The 25661-nt window shown below is 35.1% G+C and overlaps 1 protein-coding gene across 2 annotated transcripts in view; it reads right to left on the reverse strand.

Annotated features, from left to right (window-relative positions):
- The window catches only part of CNTN5 (contactin 5), a 1332234-nt gene that overhangs the window by 143957 nt on the left and 1162616 nt on the right, over nucleotides 1–25661 (reverse strand). For both annotated transcript variants that reach the window (XM_066253673.1, XM_066253671.1), the window contains 2 exons: nucleotides 23255–23382; nucleotides 20000–20175 (listed from right to left, as the gene is read on the reverse strand). In XM_066253673.1, coding sequence (XP_066109770.1) covers nucleotides 20000–20175; nucleotides 23255–23382 — 304 coding nt within the window. The remainder of the gene's footprint in view (nucleotides 1–19999; nucleotides 20176–23254; nucleotides 23383–25661) is intronic.

The raw sequence follows: 25661 nt of genomic DNA on the forward strand, positions 1-25661 counted from the left end.
GCTCTTTTCTATTTGCTAAATGGAATGCTGCCTGATTAAAAAAGTATTCAATATGCCAATAAGATCTTTAAATTTTAACCAGTTGAATTTTTGTTATTTAACTGTGGTCTACCCACTGCCTAGCACAGTGTATGGCACATAGGACCCTCTTCATATATGCAAAAGGATATGGTTGCATGAAATAAGTGTGTTAGAAACATTTTAAAATAAAAAATTAACCAAGAAGGTGGAGACACTTTTATACCTAACCTTTTAGGCAAAAACATAATGTTTCAAATGGAATAATTAATTTTATATAAGAATGTCTAAATATGAAGTTGCCATAAATATCTGGCTGTTTCAAGTTCTTTATCAAAATCAAAATTTTTAGGTATTTACATTTTATTTGCAATATCAGTAAACATTTTTTAACACATGTAATCTTCAACAAGGAGCTGTATTACTTCAACTATGTGCTTTAGGACCAAATACTGAGTATTCTTTTGTTGAACTGAATTTGATAGATATTAAAGCTTAGGAACAAGTTTCTGAATGAAAAAGTACATTATTGTAATAAAGAAGGAAATTTGGGTCACAGCATCCATTTAAACACTGTCATTCAGTCATGAAGATTCTCATCAATATAAAAACACTAAAAATATAGGGAATTTAAACACATCAATGTCAGAGAAGACTATTCAAAATACTGCTGAGAATGTAGGTGACAACAGCAATCTTTCGATGAAGATTCAAACAGAAGAATAGTCCCATTAAAACAAAAGGTCAAATTGAATAAATGTGTCAATCAAAAGCCAACTATGAAAAGTTCAAGGTCAAGGAATCTCAGTCAAATCCAACTGACAATATGAAAACGAGTCAAGACACTTTGTTACAGAAAACTCAATAACAAGGCTTTGCAGTTTTATGAAAGAATTCACCAATTTATGTATAAAAAATCACAGTTTACTCAGACTGAAATTGAAAATCATCTGTGATGTCATTTTCTACTACCTCTCTTTACTCTTCTATAACTATATAATAACACGGCTTTGATATTTCAAAAACATATTTATAAAACTCTCTAAAGCAGTATATCTTTGAATTGACACCAACACCAATAATCATACATGCACACATAGTTTTTTCTAAGATTTCATATTGATAGGGTTTAAACTTTTCATTACTGTGAGTTATTTTTGTGTGTGTTTGCTGGTTACACAAAATAAGGGATGCTAAATAAACCCTTACCCAGAAAAAAAGGACATTGTTCTATTTATAAAATTTTGTTTCTTTTAAAGAGGAAATCTTTAGTTAGCTTTAGAGGAACATTCTATAACTTTTCAAGATACCATATATATTCTCAAAGAGAAGTATTCCTATTTAAGATTATTTTTTATGTTTGAAACTTCTTCTGCATTAAATTTTTTCCAATTCTAAGGACATCATGGGATATTGAAATATCTTCCATGAATCAAGCAGGCATGAAATATTCAACAGGGAACAATGTGATTTTAGAACCATAAATACCCTCTTAAAAAATGGTGAGTGCCTAACCAGGCAGTGACACAGTGGATAGAGCGTTGAACTGGGATGCAGAAGACCCAGGTTCGAGACCCCGAGGTCACCAGCTTGAGCACAGGCTTATCTGGTTTGAGCAAAAGTTCACCAGCTTGGACCCAAGGTCGCTGGCTCAAGCAAGGGGTTACTCAGTCTGCTGAAGGCCTGTGGTCAATGCACATATGAGAAAGCAATCAATGAACAACTAAGGTGTCATAACGAAAAACTGAGGATTGATGCTTCTCATCTCTCTCTGTTCCCGTCTGTCCCTATCTATCCCTCTCTCTGACTCTCTCTGTCTCTGAAAAAAAAATGGTTACTGTTCACTAAAAATATTTAAATGATTTCATTGTTTGGATGCCATATTTGGAGAATTTCTCCTGATGCAGTCTTTGAACATAACATTTATTTTTTATTTTAAATTTAATTTATTGCAGTCATATTGGTTAATAAAATTATATAGGTTTCAGGTGTACAATTCTATAATACATCATTTGCACACTGCACTGTGTGTTGATAACCCCAAGTCAAGTCTTTGTCCATTACTGTCTATCCTGCTTTTACCCTCTTCTACCTGTCCCTGTCCCCTTTCCCTCTGGTAATCACCAGACTGTTGTCTGTGTCTATGTGTGTGTGTGTTTTTTTCCTTTGCTTAATCCTTTTACCTGTTTCACCCAGCCTCTAACACTCTTCCATTCTGACAGCTGTCAGTCTTTAATATAACACTTAAAATCCTAGAACTTTAAAATTATGTAAGGACATTAGGAGTCATCTACTCTAACCTCTCCACATTGCAGATGAGTGCTGAGATGAAATGAATCATTAGAAGTCATACAGCTAAGTAGAGACAAAAGTAGGCTCAACCAAAAACTCTTGGCCACCGCCGCCCCACCCAGTCTCTTAATCTTTTATTATATAATGATGTCATCCAATAATGTAATTTCCTGAAAAAAAAAATCTAGCAGTATCTATCTAAATTACAAATAGTTTTATTCATTTACTGTGTAATCGTTTCCTGGGAATCAATCCCATAGAAATAAAGTTGTTGATAAACATGGATGTAGATAGTAGAGAGATGTTGCTGTAGCACTTTTTATATATCTCTCAAAACAGAAAACAAAGTTAATATCTTTAATAGGAAAATGGCTAAAAAGAGATATAGTCATACCATAAACTATCATGTACCTACTGAAAAGAACAAATTAGAGCTATATCCAGTGACATGAAAAAATTTTCAAGATTATTGAATAAAAATAATGAGATGCAGAAAAAGTATGAAAAAATGTTTTAATCTAAAATAATGACAAAATATCTTTGTAGATATATATAAATATGCCCAGGATTACATTAGAACAGAGAAAATATAGAAGAACATACATTAGCATATTAACAATCTTAACAAGATGCGGTAAACACTTGTTTAGGGGAAAGTCATCCTAATAAAAGCGGCATGAATGATATTATTTAGTTGTGTAATGTTTATTCATGCATGCTTGAAGAGATGCATGAAAATATGATTATAAAAATTAATGGTGGTTATTTTTCATTAGAGAAATTTCAAGGGATTTTCATTCTCTTCTTTCTAGTTTTAGTATGTCCAAATGATCTATAATACAATAAGCTTGTATTATTTATATAAGCAGAAAAAAATCTAACTACATTTTTGTAAAAAAATAAAAGCTGACTTTGATTTAGAGCTGAAAAATATATGGTTACCATGGAGAAACATCAAGGTAAGTGTTCACTGTCAATTGCATATATTATAAATAATCATTTTGCGTGGCTAAAAGAACCTATAAATCCATTTGGATATGAAATATTCAGTATATTTTATGTTTCTTTTAGATACATCCAGAACCTATTTTCATAAGTTCTTTAATCAATAAATCTGCTTTTTTTATATCAAAATATAATTAAAGCACAGAAATCATGACAACCAATTTTTGGAAGAGACATTTAACATGGATTACTTTAGATCAATAAATAAGGTAGAAAATATAACTGTCTTCAGAATATGCTATTTTTCTGAATCCAATTCATTTATTCATTTTTAAGAAAAAAAACGTTTCTATGTTAATAAATTTTTTTCTAATTGTTCCAAAATTTTGTGTGTGTGTGTGTGTGTGTGTGTGTGTGTGTTTTTCTTAAGTTGGAAACGGGGAGGCAGTCAGACTCCCGCATGCGCCCGACCGGGATCCACCTGGCATACCTACCAGGGGGCGATGTTCTTCCCATCTGGGGCGTCGCTCTGCCGCAATCTAGCGCCTGAGGCAGAGGCTACAGAGCCATCCTCAGCGCCCCGGCAAATTTTGCTCCAATGGAGCCTCGGCTGCGGGAGGGGCAGAGAGAGACAGAGAGGAAGAAGAGGGGGAGGGGTGGAGAAGCAGATGGGCGCTTCTCCTGTGTATCCTGGCCTGGAATTGAACCCGGGACTCCCACACGCCAGGCCGACGCTCGACCACTGAGCCAACAGGCCAGGGCCCCAAATTTTTATTAATAAGAAAAGTGATTAAAATACCCTAACATTTTGGGCCTAGACAAATAGTTTGATTGGTTAGAGCATTGACCCAGAGTGTAGAGGTTGCTGGTTTGATCCCCGATCAAGGCACATACAGGAACAGATGTACCTGTCTCTCTCTCCTAACTTCTACCTTCCTCTCTCTAAAAAATCAATAAAATAAAACATTAAAAAATTCTAAATATCCTAATATTTTGAAAAAAAGAACACAAACTTTATAAATTGGAAATATGACCGTCTATAACCAGATCAAGGGTTTTTACTGTCTTTACTTAATTCAATAAATAAGAGTCAATTCAGATAGTGCATGGTTAATTTATTCAAAGCAGTTTACATAGTTCATATTGCTAGTGACAGCCCATGTTGAGTTTTAGTGTTAGGCAAATCATTATTTTTTCCAAATGCTCATTTAATTCCATACATAACACTATATGACTACATCCAAAATCAGCTTTAGTTTAGTCTTAAAATGATACCATAACTGAAGTTAAGGATTGTTTGACACTGATAATTGTTTAAATTGTGTGCTAGGGTTGTTGCAGCAATGGCTCCAAAGTAATTCATGACTTTCTGGGTCTACCATTGGATAACCCATTCTTACACTTCCTGTGCCACACTAAGTGATTGTACTAGTTGTTCAGACATTATTAAATATGGAAAAACATATGCTTGCGAAATTGGGTGTGCACTGGAAATTGCTGTTTTGGAATTCTGTGAAAACCTTGCGGCATAGCCGGAGTACCCTGCGATAAGGTGAGACATCACATGGAGCAGAGACATGCCATCCTAGCTGCTACCTCCCATACAACTCCTAATTGACTTGGCAGCTGCATTAATGAGTCCAATACAGAACAGCAGGAAAAAAGGAAAAACAAAAAAAGGAAAGAAAACTGAGTCCAGATCAAATTATTGACATAGGGAGTTGGGTCATAAATTTTGTTGAGTTTGCTTTGCAGTCAAAGCTAACACAAACAGCAATTAAAAACGAGTGAATGAGAAATCTGGATTCTTGGATGAGACTTGTAAGTTAGAGAAATATAAAAAACTTTGGACAGAAAATAGATGATGGTAGATTGCAAGAATGGTCATAATACTTTGCAGTTACTCCCAAGAGGAAGTTTCTCCACCCTTTGAATCTGGTATGGCCTTACGGCTTGCTTTAACCAATTAAATGTGACAGAAATGACAAAAAGCAAGTTTGAGCCTGGGCCTAAGGGATCACGATGCATCTGCTCTTGGATCTTGAATCCTGAGACATCCACATGAAGAAATCTGGACTAGCCTGGTGGGTGATGAGAAACACGTGGCTCATCTGTCCTGTAGCCCAAGGCACTAGCCAGCTGATGCCCAACATTAGTGCCTCAAAGTTGGCTGGCAGGTGACTATAGACACATGAGTGAGTCTTGCTGAGACCAGCAGATAAACTCCAGGTGAATACAGTCCAAATTGCCAAACCATAGAACTATACACTAAGCAAATGATGGTTTCAAGCCACTGAGTTTTGGAGGGGTTTGTTTTGCAGCAGAAACTGAAACAGACTATCTATGTTTAACAGTATCATTATATATTTAAGATAACTACTCCTCAACTCCTTTTCTATAGTTGTTTTTAGGGAAAAATATTCAAAGGGAAGGGTATTTACTGAATCTAAATTCTAAAATATCTATCTAGAGATATTTATATCTCAACATCTACAATATAAAAATAAAATAGAACAATAGATTATTCCAGTCAGAATTTTGGTTTGAAACTAAATGTGTTTGGAAACAGCAATGTGAGTAAAACCTCCAAAAATGTTAGCAAAAAATTTTATAATAATAACCCTTTACTTATTCTGCCTCATTATTCTTAAAGATATTTGGAAAAATTCTTATTGAAATGATTGTATCTCTAACACTAGATAAGGTTATTTTTAAAACCAGAGGCTCCACAGTACTCTGTTCAGACTCATCGCTGATGTAATGGGCACAGTGAGCAAAGGCATGTCACAGGCATCCACGTCAGGAAAAGTCAAAGGTCGTTCAGTATTTCTTACTACTTAAATGATGGACGATGGCAATTAAGAACAAGCTTCAGAAATTCTTTTAGGAAATATTGATACTATAACTAATAATAAGTTTAAAACAAATTTAGTCAATATGTTAAATTTATTTGTAGGGCTACCAGGTGTTATAGGACAAAATACCATACAGTATTTTATAGTTTCAGTTAGGCTTATTGATATGAAATCCTTGAACTATTTAATACAACTTTGTATCATCACAATTAATTATTCTAAATTATTTGAGCTAATTTTACTTCACAGTAGTTAATTATTTTGGTTTTATAGATGTGTGAGGTGTATAATGAGAAACAGGTTGATTTCAGGGTAACTAAACAACTATCAGGTAGATTATTACTTTACTCTATACTAGTTGATTAATAACCTTTAGTGATGAATTTAGTTGAATTCAATTGAACATTAATTCTGAGAACAGTTTCTCTGTCAATGACCTACTTGTTTAATAATTCAAATTTTTCCTTCAGAGTTTTATTTCTTTCAACAAAATAATGTCTCAATACAATAACACATCACATTAAATAGCTGTTTAAAGATCTGTCTAGATGAAGAGTTCTAGAAGGAAGAGATCATGTTTAATCAATTATATATTCCCTGTCCTGATAAAGTACTATACATATTACAGGCGACCATTAACTTTTTGGAAAATGATTTATTAAAAGTTTTTCTGATAATACTATATTACTATTTATTTAGGTGTGGTAGCAAGGAAATGAGAAAGTGACTATATATAACAGTGTAAAAATATAGTTTTTTTACAATAATTAATTTAACAAATACTTTATTTAGCAAAAGATCTGTCAGGCACAATGCCAGGTGCTAGCAATGGTTAGCAAGATAGGTGTGATTTCCACTCTCAAAAATACATAATGTAATAAAGAAGTCTTGATTTTTATCCTTATTTCTTAACTAAATTGTGCTTTTAGAACTGCATCTGGAATAATAAGCAGCCTTCTGTAAAAACATCACATAGTGCTTCTTAGAGAATTATCTTAATGACCTTGAATATTGAATCTTAACATTGTAATAGTTAATTTCTATTTTATAGTCCCCACAGAAAGCTTTAAGCAACATGTAAATTTATGTAAAACACATATACTTATGCTAAGCAACATGTAATTTATCCCTGAATTTAATTTAGAAAAATCTGGCAGCTTTACTTTTGTTAGGAATATATAACTTGCTGTAATTGGAACCAAGCATAATCATGGTCATTTACTTAACTTTAATAGGTAATAGGAGAAGCTTTCTTAAAATAGAATTACTTTTATAATAGATGAGGTTTGCTTTAACTGCAAGATCACCGTTTGTTAGAGGGATATGATAGACAAAACCTCAGTATCTTTCATATCTTCTGCATGCCTTATCTCTCCCTAAAATGTATTTCCCCTTCTTCCTTTCCTTGCTTTGTCTGCAATAGTCTTTATTTTCCTTTAAGAATAGGCTCAGGTCTTACTTAGTTTAAGAAGTATGCTCTGCTTCTACAGGTTAGATGATGAGTCCATACTTGGAGTGAGTTTCTAAACATATTTCTTCCATTGCTTTTGCCACATATCAGTTTATAAATCTGTCTCTCTGTGAGACTAGGCTCCTAAGAGGCAGCATTCTGTCTCAGTTGTATTCATAGACCCTTCATAGAATGTGTTACTGAATACTACAGAATCTTCAGTTCCTGGACAGCTGTCTACTGTATAAGTGCTCAATAAATCTTTGTGGAACTGTGATATTTTCAGAAGTCATCTACTGTATACTGGTAAATACTCTATAAAGTCATTAAATATTCATTTAAAAACTGGTGTCATGCTTTTCAAATTCTCTAAATTGATCTTTTCTACTATATCAGATGAAGAAATAAAGTGAATCATAATGATAGCCCTATAGTTATTCTTATAATTCCCTCTTCTTCCTTTTCCAAGAGAGAAAACATCTTTGAGAGGCTGCCTACTGAGTTATTAATTCTAGACTCCTAAAGCCACTTTTATATTATAATATGATAAAAATAGTCCATGAAAGAAACTAGAGAATTTTGAAAAGCTAAAGACATCATACACTTAGGCACTCTTTAGAATTTAATACAAAACAGTTGCAGAAAGAGAAATTGCAAAATAAAGGTAGAATTTCAAAAATGTCTTGCAAATAATGGCCTATCAAAAACCTAGCCCTTTGAAAATCACTTTGGAAATAACATAGGAGTCAGTCTAAAACACAATACTTACATATCTATAGTATTTCAAAATGTAAAATGGAACCATGTTTGCTTATAAAAATCCTAAACCTTATGTGGTCTTTTATTAGGATGGTCTTTTATTTACCAGAGCTTTCTTTCAAAAACTGAAAAAAAAAGAATTTTTTTTATATATTATTCTTACAAGGTAAAAATTCCAGTTTTAAGGGCTTTATTATATGATGCATTTCATAACTCTCTAAGATAAATTATATCCCCTGGATTCATAGATATATATATATATATGTAAGGTATTCTTTGTAAAATAACAGAAAAATCATAAAACATCAGCATTGCTTCAACATAATAACTAGAATTCATTTTAGATTTTAATTTTTTAAAAACTCTTCTGATTGTTATTTCCAGAAAAATTAATTACTTTTAGCACAATATTAAAAATATTTAAATTACATGTAAAGCAAAATGAATAAAGCTACTGATCATTGACATTCTTTATAATTAAAATATATATTAGAAACTTTCCTTGGTTAACAAAAAAATCAAACAGCAACTTGGATTAGATAGTCAATATTTGTTTCTGAGTGGCCTGTGTACTCTAAATGGCTGGTTTCAAGTTCATATACCCTTACCTTACCCTATTCCTTTATCAACTCTACACATATTGATTTGGTCTTTAATGTGCACCAGGTACTGGGGTGGAGTTCAGAAAAATAAGCACGTTCCTAATTTCTGGAAATGTAAAGGTTAAAAGGAAAATAATAAAGCAATGTTTTTAACAGAACTTGACACTCGCTCTGGTGGAGGGATGGGAAAGGAGGGAAGGAAGCGTTAGGCGCACTGAGGTTGAGGAAAAAGACAGTATCCAAAACCCTACTAATTCAATGAACACTGAATTTTGTGGCCAAAACCTCAAGTGGAACCAACAACGCTATAACATACTCAGTAAGAAAAGATACAATTTTAAATGTCTCCAATGTGGGAACTGAGTATTTTCTTCAGAAGAACAGTTGCGACTTTTGCATTGTCCATACTTGGCCTCAGCTCCAGCAGGCAAAGCAATGTAGCATTGTACCTCGGGTTCAGTTTGAATAAGCTTTCCTAAAGACTAAAAGGGGTTCAGGCACTATAAAATGAAGCAATTATAGCCGCCAGAAGACTGAGCTTTAAGTAATAAAAAATACACCCACAGAACATCTGAAGGCAAGCATAGTAGGATATTTTAAGGTGATTTTCAACTCATTCTCAGTAACTTTTAGGGGAGGACTTTAAAAAACAATTTGTTGATTTGGTGTTATAGAACATATAACTTTAATGTTTTAATAGTGTTCAAGTAAATGAGGTAAATAGATTGCATTGTCCAGCTAAAGAGGGTGAGACTGCAGAGAAGAAACAATCTCTTTATGTTTTTGGTTTTCACAATGTCACAGTGAAAAATTAAAGCTACTTTTAGATCTTTATATTTTTGCTTTAAACAACAAACCAGATTTAGAATATCATTCATAGTGGTGAAGTTTTAAGCTCAAAGAAGCTTAAATGATAATGTTTGCTGTTCAGTGAGTGTGTCTGTGCTGTTCAGAACCTTGGCAGAAAGACCCTTGACCCATCTTTCTTCCTGGGCTCAGTTTCTTCATTTACATGTAATTTTCCTGATTCACAATATTGTTGTGGAACTAAAATGAAATAATACAGATGAAAGAGAAAGGGCAAAAGTTCTCTTTATGATGGAAAATTCTATTTATATATTTTAGCTTAGGCCTTAATTAAATAATGAAACTTTCAAATTTATTCTGAAGTTATTAAGTAAATGTTGAAAGGTTTGATTTGTAGGGTTGCTTCTCATAATATATATAACAGAAACATATTTTGGCAAAGGGCAAGAAGATTGCTCATAATAGTAAATTTATAAATATTAGGAAGAAAAAAGAAGTTGCATAATATAAATGTAACCACACAATCATAGGATAAACTTTAGAGGTGTGAGTGATTTTGATGGATAAATGAAAATCTTATCAGCAATCAGAACAGTTGGCCAACAAAATCTAAAATGGATGAAGGATATTTATCTGTATTGTTCACAACATGATAATATTAATGTTGGACTTACTGAGAAAGTAGGAAATTTAAAAAGTCACCTTCCTAAATAGTCCTACATATGCTGTAATTTTGATAGTAAATATTGAAAGACACTGTTATACTGGGGTTCAGAACTAGTTTGAATATTAACTCTCCTATATAACAATTATTTAAATTTGGGGAGGTTGTTTCTTTCTGAATTTCTTTTTCTTCTGTCAAAAACAAAACCAATTCCTACATCATAGGGTATTTGTGTAAAGTAAATGAAATAACATTTGAAGAGTTTAGCACATTGTCAAATACCTAGTAGGCATTCAATGAATGAAAGCTATTAATAATTTTTGATTATTACTCATACCTATTCTCAGTGCTTTCTCAGTGATGGCATTTGCCATAATGATTGTCTTAGGTCAGAGTTTCAGAAAGATAGTCTTAAGTCAGAGACTATATTGAGGCATGCCACTAGATCAATATTTGTGGGTAGAATGAAGGAAGTAGAACTGAGCATAGAATGTATTTAACTCTGATGCAGTCACAACAAAGGCTTCAGGTTTTCCCACAGGGAGCTCTGGAGCTGAGATGACCCTTAAGAATTGTTTTAGTATGAGGCATGGGATTTGGCCTTATTATCATCCCTATGCATTCATTACCCGTATCCTTGGGCACTGGCTCGATATTAAGGCACAACTTGGGTGAGACAGCTCTCATTAACTGAAGGTGATTCCCAGGAAGGGACTCCTGAAGCTGTCAGCCACCAAATACTCTTAGTGGCTTGGGGGAGGAATGCCTTAGTCTTGGAAAGGGAATCTGGGTAACACACCATAGCATCTACTATAATGGCTTTTGGTGTCTCCAGTTAAAACTGACACAATTAGTTATCTTTCCTAATTTAATTCATTTGAATAGACCCACAAATCAATATCAACAATGGAAGAGAGAAGATTACATTAAAAGAGGAAATAAAGGTATTTAAAAAAATTATCAAAATTTGAATAGAAGCTTCTTAAGAAATAAACAAAAGCAAACACTAATTGTAGGAAAAATTGGTATTTTTAAAAAAGATGAGAATTACCCCCTGAAAAAAATTTAGATACTCATTTCAGTAACTTGACTTGAACACTTGATACAAATGGAAAGTTATAATTTTATAAGTTAAATAGTGGGCTTGACATTATACTTTTATATACCTATTCATTTATGTATTTTGAACTATTTAATACAGATGTAATTTAGAAAATTTTGTGCTGTTTTATAAAAATAACTGTCATATTGTAATCTAAGTAAGAAATTCACTATTAGGCCCTGGCCGTTTGGCTCAGTGGTAGAGCATTGGCCTGGTGTGCTGGAGTCCCGGGTTTGATTCCCAGCCAGGGCACACAGGAGAGGTGCCCATCTGCTTCTCCACCCCTCCCCCTCTCCTTCCTCTCTGTCTCTCTTTTCCCCTCCCGCAGCCAAGGCTCCATTGGAGCAAAGATGGCCCGGGCGCTGAGGATGGCTCTGTGGCCTCTGCCTCAGGCGCTAGAATGGCTCTGGTTGCAACAGAGCAACGCCTCAGATGGGCAGAGCATTGCCCCCTGGTGGGCATGCCGGGTGGATTCCTGTCAGGTGCATGCGGGAGTCTGTCTGACTGCCTCCCTGTTTCCAACTTCAGAAAAATAGAAAAGAAAAAAAAAAGAAATTCACTATTAAAAATGACTTAGTTAGGTGAAAATTTGGTTAAATAAACATCACTGAGATAAAACCAATAGGCTTCATGGTCAATATAATAACAATAGTTGTGAAAACCTTCTGGGCCTACCAATGGTTATATTTCCAAAGAAATAGCACCTTATTCCAGATTCAGTTCATCCTTTGGTTGGATTAAAACTAACCAATGCAAAAAGACTATAATATTATAAAAACCCAGTCTGAGTTTATATATATATATATATATATATATATATATATATATATATGAAAAATATTTTTTGAGATAAACAAAACTTCCAGAAGGAAAAAAATAACATGCAGTCCTAGATAGATAAGCACTTGTTAATTTACGAGTTTACAACCTAGGAAGCAAAGGTTCCAATGAGAGATCAGGAGTGTTTCCTATATCGCATCCCCCACTTTTCCCAATCCAGTATCCTGAAACATCCAGCTGACTCTGAGAAGAATCTCTTGGATGCATCATGCTTTTATCCCTTCAGAGATCACAGAACACAGGCAGGCTATTGATCTGATTGTTCCCAACACGAACTACAGTAAATTTGTTTTTCTTTATTAAAAATCTTTATTTTTCCCTCTAAATCAACCAACTAACCAATCAACCAACTGACCAGTCAACCTATAGTTCTGCACTACAAAACATTTCATAGTAACTAATAACTTTCATATCACCCATAATGCTATATAAATAAACATCTATCAAATATTTATCAAAAATGGAGCTTCAAAATGAATAAAAAAGCTCTGTATCCCTGCCATAGTAAGTACCATACATGTAAGATTTGTTTTGGTGTACTATATTTAAGTAAGCAAAGCATGGCTTGGATGGCTAAGCCTGTCTTTTTATACGTGATAACTTTGGAGGCATTACTTGATTTTACTGCATTTGACAAACCACAAAAGTGAAGAGAAGACTTCACATTTTGCTTTTGAGATCTTCTTCCAATTAGAGTAAAAATGGAGGTGGATAATCAACATGGTGTTACTAACTAGCTATGATCCTGAAGGTATTGTGATCTACAAGTTACTCAGATGGCACTGCCAGAAAATTAGGATGAGTCTGCCAGTAATAGACTTTCTCAGATGTCATCGAAGGCAGTCATCTTTCAGTCAGTTCCAAACTGTGCTGAAGTCAACATCCAATTTTGTGTAAGAAAGCAAGAAAATAAATTATTTTGTAATAATGAGTTTTAACAGAATTTTATGCAGTGTTCAATTATATTAAAACCTCTGAAATAATGCAGTAGTTGACTAACCTGAGAGAATTCCATATTATCAAGTGGTGTGTGTGTGTGTGTGTGTGTGTGTGTATTCAACAAACATTGACTGAGTGGCTATTTTGTGGACCTTCACAGAACAAAGTGATCAAACATAAAATGGCATATTAGTTTCTGCTTTTAGGGACCTCACAGTTTAGCTTATTTCATTAATATATAAAATGTTACAGAATCACAGATTTTGATGGTCTATTGTGGTCAATCATTTAATGACACAATACATACACATACTAAAAAAAGATGGGCATTCTTTTTTGCTACTTTGAGAATCTAGTAGGTGCAAGCACATTCTCTAACACAGACAGGCAGGGGAACTGAATGTGGCACACTTTCCTGGAATCATCTGAAAATTTTAAACCCTTGAGGATAACCTTTCTCCTTTTTAGCCCCTAAGCTTTGGTTGGTTGATCCTCTATTTGTCAGTCCTATTAAAATGACAAGAGTGACTTCTGTTAAGTTAGGTGAAAGACTGGGAGACAACTGTTATAAAGCAAATAAATGAAAGTCAAAATATTACAGCAGAGAAGAGAATGTTGGCCATTTATCAGGTTGTCAGGATTCAGAGCAAGACGAGGGTCTAGGCAGCATAAAACCATGTGATGAGGAAAGTCAACTGCTTTGCCAGTCAGGGAAAGGTTAGGGCTAAGAGTCCAAGAGGCCACATTACTTGAAAGTAAAGTGAGCCAAAGAGAAGTGTGCCTTTGTTAGAGTTACTGATCATCTGCTTATTTGGTATGCTTCCTGCTTAGCTATGAAGTACCTCCAAGACTCCTCCTATCTGCTACCCCCATGTGGAAGAGGATTCTTGCAAGATCCTCAGAACGTTGTGCTTCAGTACACCCTGGCAGTGTGCCCAATAATTTTATTCATTTAAAAAACATTAACCGTTATCCACCAAGAAAGAGGATGGTGCTAGTTATGCAGTTACTATCTTTTATTCTGAGACATTTACTCTTAGAAATAGATGCTAATTCCGAATAAGACAAACTAAGAATGGAAGTAACCATAACAGGAAAACAGATATAGCCTAGACCTTTTAAACTGAAGTAATATCCTTCAGTTATTAAGGAGTTTATATTCTGGCCCCTTATAATTTACTGTATAAAATTCATAGATATGAATCAAGCATGTTCCTTTATGATTCCTATGCTTGATATAAGGACTATCACAATTACTTCTACTTTCCAACTTTCTGACACTCAGATCTGGTTGGCAATGGAATGGACTACTTCAGAGGAGTGAGTTCCTCATCACTATAAAGGTTACAGCAGAAACTCATGATACTGCTAGAGAATCCACATATCAATTTAGGACAAACTCAATAATCCTCAGTACCCCTCACAATGCTAAAATACAGTATATTGTCCCATCTTAGACTGCCTTCCTCTTTATTCTTTTCCCATCGTAATGCTATCCATCCTCTGTGGTCTAGGTCAGGTAACACTGTTTCCCCCAATAACATCATATAATAGTTATAAAAAAATTGATGAGCTATTGTATAAGTATTTTTTTGCTGAGTACTTGGCATACAGTAATGCTTAATTGACTCCTTTCTATACCTTCCTCTACAATGCTAATAATTCCCATTAATCTCTTTCCTTTTTTGGCCTCCAATATGTGGCTGTAATAAATTAGTAATTGTTTTTGTGGTCATATTTTTTTCATTATCAATGTTCTATATAATCTTTAAATTTATTCAAGACTGGGACAAAATTTTACTTCTGTTTTTATGTCCCACAGTTTATAGACAAGGGCTGAACACATAATGGTCTATGAATATGAAGAGGGTTACTTTAGAGAGGAGAATAAACACAATGTAGTTTAAAAAGCACACTGTATTAATCTTGGTACCCCAACTTAATAATCATGTAACTCGAAAAGTCTTATGCTTCAGTTTCCTCATTTAAAAATGAGGTCAAATATTCCCACTCTAAATTCCTAAGTAAATTGTTATAACTAGAGACTTTGAAGGACCACTCAAATAATGCACTTTGATTTGACTGCCTATTTTATTTTAATTCAGCATGTTTGGAGAGTTCTCAGTGGGAGGGTAGTTCTTTAGCTGACCATCCTGATCACAAATGTTTGACTTTTTTCTCTGCCAAAAAAATCCCAGAGCAAATTTCAGGCTTCTATGATATTCAGTGTAACTATTCTTTAGGCATTATAAAGATTAAAACTAGCCTATATCTCAAGTAACTAGAGATTTCAAGTCTCTGGAAAATGAATTACTAGTCTTCCATTAAGACTGTGGCTTTGGGGCCACATGGCCATGCTCAGGTGCTGTTCAGACAGCCTGATAATATTAAGAGGTTCTCATAGACCTCTTTCTGACCAACAGAAACATTTATATAAAAACACTATTGTAAATTTGATAAAAGGATGGTTATTTGAGCCAAAGCCCATGATGGTCAACTTCTGCATTGTCATTGCTGCTTGACCAGTCTAGAGAAAATATTCAATCTCAGCTCCACATAGCTGTCAGAATTATCTCCTAAAAAACAAGTCAGAATCACATCACTCCCTTCTGAAGTACAAATACAACCCCAAGTCCATGGCTCAGAAATTGGTGCCTTTTACTTGTTAATGAGACCTCTGCTGCTTCCCTTTAAATGTACTCAACAAATATTAACTTATTGTCTCCCTCCTACGTGCCCTCCCTATGCTGTGAGGGCCACTGGTTTCTCCTTGTTCCTCAAACACCCTCTAACTCTTCTGCCTCTTTATCTTTGCTTAACTTGCTCGCTCTGTCTGAAATGCAATTTGTTCTTATAGCTACCTGGCAAAATCCTGCCTATCCAGGTCCAGTTCACATACCAACTCCTCCTGGCAGCCATGTGCACAGAATTCTCTGGTGATTGCACCATTATAGCAGATTATCAGGCTATGTGTTCTCTCCCCTTAAATTGTATGTGGTCAGCAAACTCATTAGTCAACAGAGCCAAATATCAGTAGTACAACGATTGAGATTTCTTTTGAGAGACAAATTTTTTAAACTTAAACTATATAGGCAGGTACATTCCTTATCGAGTTCACGCCTGCACATGGTATTTTGTGGAAGAGCCACACTGAACAGGCCAAAGAGCTGCATGTGGCTCATGAGCCGCAGTTTGCCAACCAGGGTTAAAGGGCTGTGTCTTCTACTTGGATCCCTCAAAGCACTTAGCTCATAAAACTGAATTTAAATCAAAATCTTATTTGCCACATTCAATTAATTCATTGCACAAAAAATGATTTGGGTGAAATGGCTCAAATGTTTATGGACTAATACTATAGGTTGCTTAGACCTTTTTAACAGCGGCTTCATTAATGAATTCACTCCAAATCAGTATACTGCTAGGTTGGTGTGATTATTTATTTTTCTATTCACTTTTTGAAAATAAAGTCCAAAAATACTCTTATTTAAAACATAACAATGTACATTGTATAGAGATGTTATAAAAGCCACACAGAAAAAAATTTGCCCAGAGCTTTATCTATACACCAAAGGCTGTGTATAAAAGATACCAGTACAACTAAGTGGAAAGGTAGAGAACTCTATTAAGCTATATTTTGACATCTGCTGGATGCTAAATATCAATATCATTGATATCTTTCTTTCCTTTTTTCTTTGTCAGAGATTTGGTTGATTCATTTGACACTCCGTGCTGTTAATGTGCTTTAAAAGTATGCCCTATTTTCTCTCTGACTCACCTTCATATAGTCACCAGGGCATTTAATCTAGAGAGGGCTCCAGTCAAAAGCACACTCTACTGCTGCTTAAGTCCCTGAATTTTGCTTGGCTTTCTTACCCTGCTGGGCCAGCCTAGAACCCCAAAAGACTCTTCAATGGCTCCCCTTGGAAACTCAGAGGAGGCCACAGGTCACCCACTTGGCTCTCTTGAGAACCCTGTCTTGCCCCCTTGTTCCTAGAGTCTTCAATTGGCCTCTCACACAGAAGGCTTCCACAAGTCCAGAGGCCTTCTCAAATCTCCCTTCCACATAGCACTTTCATTCCTTCCCCTAAAACATATAATTTCTCAGACATTTTATTTCATAAGGAGAAGGACAGGAGGGAGGCAGAATGCCTTCCCTTCTAACTTTCTGCCTTTTCAATGTCAGACAATGGAATTCTTGTCAGTGCATGTCCTTGAAGCCATCCAGGACCCACTCAGTATCTGAAGAAATTGAGGAGAAAGGGATAGATAATTTCTTTACACCTTGCAGTTTTGAAGCTTCCAATTTTTATAGTACATACATATTTCTATTAATTATTTTAAATATACTAAAATTGGTAGATCCTGAATTACCCAAAACTTAAATATTTTTAAACTTCTCAATATGATAACTTGTTTTTATTTTCTATTCTGTACTTTAATATCACTGTCCCCAATCTGAGTCTAATTTTAACATAGCTTCCTGGATTACCAGGAAGTAAAAAATAAAATTTTTACTTCACAAGGGCAAGAACAGCATATATGTAAAGAGGAATATAGCAGGTACCATTAACTGCCAACTCTATGAAAGGGAGTAAAGGTATTGATAGAAATGAATGACATTAAGCTAAATGGGTAATGTCTAAGATAAAAAACAAGAATTCATTATCATTTGACCATGACCATTAATTTCTTTATTAGTATTCTAAAATAAAGAGGGGTCCTGTTAATATAAAGAAAAACCACTGTTCATTTTAAAGATACTTTTACTTTATAAATCTGACCAGTTAAAATAAATGTTAATCCTGAGAAGATAATTTTGATGGTAAATGTTCTGTTTTCAAATGTAGTATTTTTGTATCACTTTTTATTATTTTTATTTATTTATTTTTTTCTGAAGTGAGAAGTGGGGAAGCAGAGAGACAGGCTCCCGCATGCGCCCGATCAGGATCCACCTGGCATGCCTATCAGGGGCGATGCTCTGCCCATCTGGGGTGTTGCTCCGCTGCAATTGGAGCCATTCTAATGCCTGAGGCGAAGGCCATGGAGCCATCCTTAGTGCCCAGGCCAATTTTGCTCCAATGGAGCCTTGGCTGTGGGAGGGGAAAAGAGAAACAGAGAGAAAGGAGAGGGGGAGGGGTGGAGAAGCAGATGGGCGCTTCTCCTGTGTGCCCTGGCCAGGAATGGAACCCGGAACTCCTGCACGCCAGGCCGATGCTCTACCACTGAGCCAACCGGCCAGGGCCACTTTTTTTTTTTTTATTGATTCTGTTTTGTTCATGACGTAATGGCATAAAATTTGTTCACAAACTTGAAGAAATTATTAGCTCAAGGTGAAAGAAAATAAAAGGAAACTCACAAATTAGAGAAAAATGAGTTTAATTTAATCTGAGCTAAATATTTTACATAGAACATAACCATTAATAATTGAAATTAATTTATTTAATGAGATGTGAACAATGCCGTTGGTAATTGTTTCTTATTTATATAGTGTCTCCAATTTATTGCAAAATAAATCAGGATGAAAGAATTAATTTGAAAAAAATGTTTAATATTGCAGACATTTGGAAATGTATCAAAGAGTGTTCATATTTTACTCCTTTAAATCTAAATTTATCCAATTTTAAAGTGAGCAAGGATCTTAAAATTATCTGGTTGAACTTGTTCACTCTGTTTCTCTGAGATGAATGCTCATGTAGGTCAAGTAGTTCATTAGCTTTTTGTTACACAGCTGATTAGGTATTGAACTGGAAAATGATCCAGAAAGTTTCTGACTTTGGGTGGAGGACTTTTTCCTCTGTATCACATTATCTTTACAAAAAAATTCAAGCCAAACTGAGTTTTCTGTTTGTGCTCATTATAGCTGTGGTTTTCCAGAGTTTCCCAAAGTATACAGAGAAAAATAAACTGATGTTAATAAGCATGTGACAGCATTTTAAATTGGATTTGTAGGCATACATTGCATGTGGATTCTTCTTTTTTACAAAGATAGATGGGATATTGCAGCCCAGATCTCTTTCTGCCACCCTAATTCCATCCTCCTTTCTCTCTCTTCCTCTGTCGTGTTACTCTTTCATGTGATAAATAAGACTGGGAGAAAGAGGTGTTTTCACTTCTCTGTTGGATTCAGACACTGTGATGGGTCTGTAGGATTTTCCAAAGAGCTCCCACCCATTTAGTTGATTGCCATGTAGATATGTAAAATAAAAGAAGATATTGCAAATAAAATATTTGGTGGACAAGAAATGATTATGCCTGTTAGTGTTTATGTAAAGCTAATGTGCCTTTCTAACTATGGTTTACATGTTTAGCTCTACAGCCTATGAGAAATTTAAAAATCTCCCAAAATTATCATTTTTGGATAAGTAGGACAGGCAGGTTATTTCATAATGACTGTTAAGATACTTTAAATAACACTAGTCATTTTATGTAGCAACCTAACTTTTGAGAAGTAACGTGGAAATATCAACAATATTAATAAAGTCAGTAAAAGTGGCAAGTAAACCAGGCTTGCAGAGGAAGGTATTACCAATTTCATACTGAGGGGTTTAAAATAATTATTATTTTACGTTTGACCTGATATAAGATATTGAAAAAACTTACTTATTTAAATAAAACTGATTTTTTCCCCGATGTTTCCTTAGTATTTTATAGATAAGAAAGTTTTCACATTTGAAGTTAAATTTCTAAAATTATTATTACTCAAAAAATAAAAGTGTATTAACTTACGGCCCTGATGCTTTCAAAATGTCCACCTTCTTTTTCAAAATCAATAGGTTGTCCTTTTAGTGTCCAGTAGAAAGTGACATCCAAACTAGCATCGTGAATTGCTTTACAATTGAGAACAATGCTTTCTCCCACTGTTAACTCTGTCCTTTTGGGAGTAAGTTCTATTCTTGTAGGTTCTATAGAAATAAAAATGCATTTGTTAGTATAACATGTAGTATTTCCCTGAATTCTATATTTTAAATAATAAAGGAAAAATTAAGGAATCTATATTATAAAATTGTTTCAGATATTCATCCTTCAGAAAACTCTTATTAATTAAACTATTACATTTTTCTACACTAGAACATTTTACTATGCTTCTTCAAGGTAGTGATGATTTAAAAGTCCCTGTTCCTATTAAGAATTCCACTTGAACAAAAAGACGAGAGACTATGTAACTGGAAACAACATTTGGCATTCTAGAATGAGGAAAATTAGAAAGAGAAGCTATAGCCTCCTTGTCTACCTTCAAGGATCATCAAGTATAGCCTGACCAGGCAGTGGCACAGTGGAGAGAACATCGGACTGGGATGTGGAGGACCCAGGTTCAAAATCCTGAGGTTGATGGCTTGAGCACAAGCTCATCCAGCTTGAGTGTGGGTTCACCAGCTTCAGTGATCATCAGCTTGAGTGAGGGGTTGCTGGCTTGAGCATGGGATCATAGAGATGACCAATGGTCGCGGGCTTAAGCCCAAAGGTTGCTGGCTTAAAGCCCAAGGTTGCTGGCTTGAGCTAGGGGTCACTCACTCTGCTGTAGCTCCTCAGTCAAGGCACATATAAGAAAACAATCAATAAACAACTAAGGAGCTGCAATGAAAAATTGATGCTTCTCATCTCTCTCCTTTTCTATTTGTTTGTCCCTATTTGTCCCTCTCTCTCTCTTTTAAAAAAATAAAATAAAATTTAAAAAAGGATCATCAAGTATAAATAAAAGGGCCTTTACAATAAAAAAAAAAAAAACACCTCCATCTCTAGGGAGAAAGAATTCAGGTAAATTCTCTTCTTTAGTGGTTAATAGGAATCACCTCCCCTCAAATTACTATTTTAATGGAGATAGAATACTACTACTATAACACCTTGTATTTGCTTTACACTCTGTAACCCCTCTTCTGAGTATAAAAGAAATAGAAAAAGCCCCTCTGGCTGATTATAAAATATCACTTTTGATAGATTGTGAATAATCTAAGACCTGAAAAGGCAAAATATTGAATAAAATATTTCTAAGAAAAAATGTTGTGTAATTACTTAATAATTCAGTTACATTTTTTAAAAAATAAATACATTTTTACAGGGTTTAAAGCAACTCTGAACCAATAAAGGCTAACACAAGCTGTACTTCTAAGGGCTATTAAAGATAATGATTAATGGCCCTGGCCGGTTGGCTCAGTGGTGGAGCGTCGGCCTGGCGTGCAGGAGTCCTAGGTTTGATTCCCGGCCAGGGCACACAGGAAAGGCACCCAACTGCTTCTCCAACCCTCCCCCTCTCCTTCCTCTCTGTCTCTCTCTTCCCTTCCTGTGGCCAAGGCTCCATTGGAGCAAAGATGGCCCAGGCACTGAGGATGGCTCTGTGGTCTCTGCCTAGGTGCTAGAATGGCTCTGGATGCAGCAGAGCAACGCCCCAGATGGGCAGAGCATCGCCCCTTGGTGAGTGTGCCGGGTGGATCCTGGTCGGGCACATGCGGGAGTCTGACTGCCTCCCCATTTCCAGCTTCAGAAAAATGCAAAAAAAGAAAAAAAAAGATAATGATTAACTGTGTAAGTTATGTAAATATCTAACTACTGTACTGTACATCTGAAACAAATATAACATTGTATGTCAACCGTAATTGAAAACAAATTTTTTAAAAGATAGTAATCAAATAACTGCAATATGATGTGTTATTTTGAATAAAGTAAATGAAGATAGGATTTTGATATTGTCTTTTTTCCTAAGTGAATTACTGATTGTAAATACCTGACAAAGATTGATACAAATGATTAACAATTAGCCCAATTTTCCTATTCTAGCTCTATTGTTGACAATAGCATAATCTGATAAGGTACCATTCTTAACCCCCCATAGATTCTTTAATATGCCACATCCTTCCTATGATTCCAAGAAAGGAATGCTGCTATCAATATTAATATTTTAGAAGTCAGATATTTTGTGTGGTAGCTAAATTCTGGCTTCATCAGAGAAGAAAATCACATATACTGTAGTTCAAACGAATTAGAACATTCCAAGTAAATATTCCATATAATTTGTGATTAACGGAAAACATTTTGTAATGATAAATTAAACCTCTGGATCTAGCATTGCCTCATTGCTTAGCACACAGAAGGAGTAAGACACAGACTGAAAGTAGAAAACTAAGTTTAATCTCTGTGATGTACGCTGTAAATAATGTTCCTTCCACTGATGTTTGCCTCTCCTCTAAAATATCAGAGTGTTTGTTGGCTATTCTACTTTTCTATTTCTAAAGAAAAAGACAAACTAACATTTTTTATATTTTTATGGCCAAAATACGATTCACTATAAAACACATGCACTAAATGAAAAACTTAATTAAGTATATGGTATAATTATGGAAAATATTCCCTTGCCTATCAAAGAGATTTATAATTTTTTTAGTATTAAACAGTGACATGGAGTCTCAAAGGTTCTAGGCTTAAAATCTAGTTCACTTTAGACATAGAAAACTAACAGAAACATTTAAGCAGCAATATTTTTAATATTCAAAATAACATGAAATAAAAAATTCCATTGATGCAGACATCAAAGAGCAGCTCTGGTATATCAGCTCCTCTGATGTACTCTCTAACACATCACGGTCATGTCCCCTACCCCAAATCCTCTGCTGAAGTGGTAATACAGCAACATAACTGATGAATGCTAAAATTAATCTTGGTAGAGGAAAATATTTTTATATTGTTAGCAAACTTTTAAAATTTGAGACACTAACTAAAACTTCAGAAAGCTATCTTTAACCTCTTACATTTTTTTGCTCAAAGAAAAATATTTAAATTTCTACCAACCAGGCATTCCATTTCTTTATGTTCCCTTAAATAATGGGAAGGGACAATTTAGCTGTGCTAGTTCTATTTTTACAATGTATTTCATCAACAGGAGCATGCACACACATGCGCACAGACACGTAAACATGCATATTATATCTATTTACTCTTTGAGAAGGCCATGAAATTATGCTTATGAAATATTTAGTCACATTTTCTTACCTTTTACAGATACCGAAGCTATGATTTCAGCAGAACCAAACACATTTTCCCCTCGGCAAACGTACTTTCCCTCATCTGATTTAGAAGCATTTAAGATCCGCAGATTCCCGTCTGGAAGAATAGCTATTCTGAAAATTATTAAAAAAGGATTTTTTTTTCTTGCTTTACTGAAAATCAGCTAAGTAGTAAGAAACTCTGATGAAGTCTGAAACCACTTCCAAGGTAATAATAAAAAAAGATACAGGATCGCTGGGAAAACACACAGTGATAGTAGAAATGTTTTACCCTTTAAGAAATTACACAATAAACCTACTTAATATTTACTCATATTTAAAAGGGTTAGGAAGTTACAGGTTATTATTGTTCTTTGGACACCCTTTTTGACAGTTAATTTTAAAACTTGTGGATAAAGGTGACCTGCCCCAAAACTTGCACTATAGTATCACCTTGCAATATTTTAATATTAAACTTGGGTATCTGACCTCAAACTATGAATGACCTCAAAAATCAAATACAAAAAAAAGAAACAGCATAAAAACACAGAGAAGGACAAATGTAGAACATAAAATTAATTGTACACAGCCAGGAGATGATTTATGATGGCACTGCAGAGGCGCCACTCCTGCAGCAAGGGTGTGAAAACGAGACCTGAGACCCGATACCGACGCTGCTCGCGCTGCACTTTTTAAGCATAAAAACGTGATACCTGAGTTTGCATTTGGGCTCTTTTGAGACCTTTGTTAAAAATGGACCTTGAGTCTTATATGAAGGTGAAAAATTACAGCATTATTAAAAATTTTTAGAAGTTCAGTGAAAATGAGGTTGACATTTAGGATTATCGTCTTCTCCTATATAGTCATCATTCTAGAAATATACAGATCTAAATTTAATCAGTATTTATGTCCTTTTCTGTCCTCTAAGTGCCTGAAATATATATTTCACTGGTGCATCAACCTACTCAAGCGATCTGAAACATAATAGAAGTGATTGTAGTAGTTTTATTTAATAGGCCATTAGAGTCTGTGTTACAGTAGGCAGCTAGTTAGTTATTAATATAAGAGAAGGTGGCTAAATTGGCTAAGCCTGATTAAGTGGTAGCTTCCAGACACTGCAGGGGATAGCCACATTGCTCCAAGGGTTTAAAATTTTTTTTTAATTTATTTTATTTTTTAGAGAAAAAAAAGGGGGGGAGAGAGAGAGGAACATTAATCTGTTCCTCTATGTACCGACCTCTGCACTTTGGGACGACACACTAACTAACTGACCTATCCAGCCAAGGCCCACCACAGATATTAACGTCCTCCATACCTCCAGTGGACATGAAAGATTAGCTTTCTAATCTCCTTGAGGACAACTGACCAGTTAGCCAGGGTTAAGGGAGAGGGAGAAACAGAAAGGGAACCCTCCTGTGCTGAGGCATACACAGAGGCTAGATGGCGAGAGGTAACTTTGAGGCAGAAGCAGTATAGCCAACATGGTGACTAAAGGGGAAGAGTCTAGGCTGGAAAAGTCTGGAAAAAAAACTGTATAGAATAAGGGCATGGAACCCCCAGAATATCCAAGAAAGGGACTGGATAAGGATAGTGGAAGGGCTTAGCACAAGCTCACGAAGAATTAGTAAGAAGATCGTTTAATTTGAAAGAAAGCCTGCTCTCTTGCAAATGCAAGGAGATACACATAATAGAAGCTTAACGAAGGTCAGGTTTGAATGTCCTCTCCCCTTAGCAGTGCACAGCGCACAGCATGGCCAGAGCCGAGACTATCCTGGACTACTGGAGCCCAGGGTGACAGCATCACAGTTCTGGGGCTGGACCCTCCTGGTGGGCACTCAAGCTCAGCAGACATGGCATAGGGCTTCTTTGTCAGCCAGACTGACCTGAACCACCTAGTCCTGGATAAGAAATTGGGAGCCTTGGGGTAGTCCTTCGTTTTTGCTCCAATAAATCTTACCACTATGCCTCAGGCCCTCCACCTATGCTTAGGACACAAAAATGTGTTTCCCTCTGACTCTGTGAAATAATCCTGTTTCCATTGGCTCCATTTGGACTAACTTCTTTTAGCAAAGAGTGAATAAGAGACTGTACTGCTTTTGGTAAGACCCAGTGACTCCACTGAACTCAAATCCTAAAATTGGATCCTCTTAGTCCTGAAAATAATAGTTTGTTCCACAGCAATATGATAATATTGAACTATTTAAGATACAATGAAGGCTCAAATCTGTTCAGTCAACATCTTTTACGTTATTTTAAAATGTGTATTCAATCTTGCCAATCACCCAGAACTGACAGTTATTGAGATGACTGAACTTTTTGTAACAATAGGATTAGATTCTAGGTTGCTGAATATTGCTTATGAATTTGTACTTAGATATTTTCATCAATAAAGATATCAGATTAAAAACATCAAA

This window comes from Saccopteryx bilineata, chromosome 1, assembly GCF_036850765.1.
Source record: "Saccopteryx bilineata isolate mSacBil1 chromosome 1, mSacBil1_pri_phased_curated, whole genome shotgun sequence".
NCBI lineage: Eukaryota > Metazoa > Chordata > Mammalia > Chiroptera > Emballonuridae > Saccopteryx > Saccopteryx bilineata.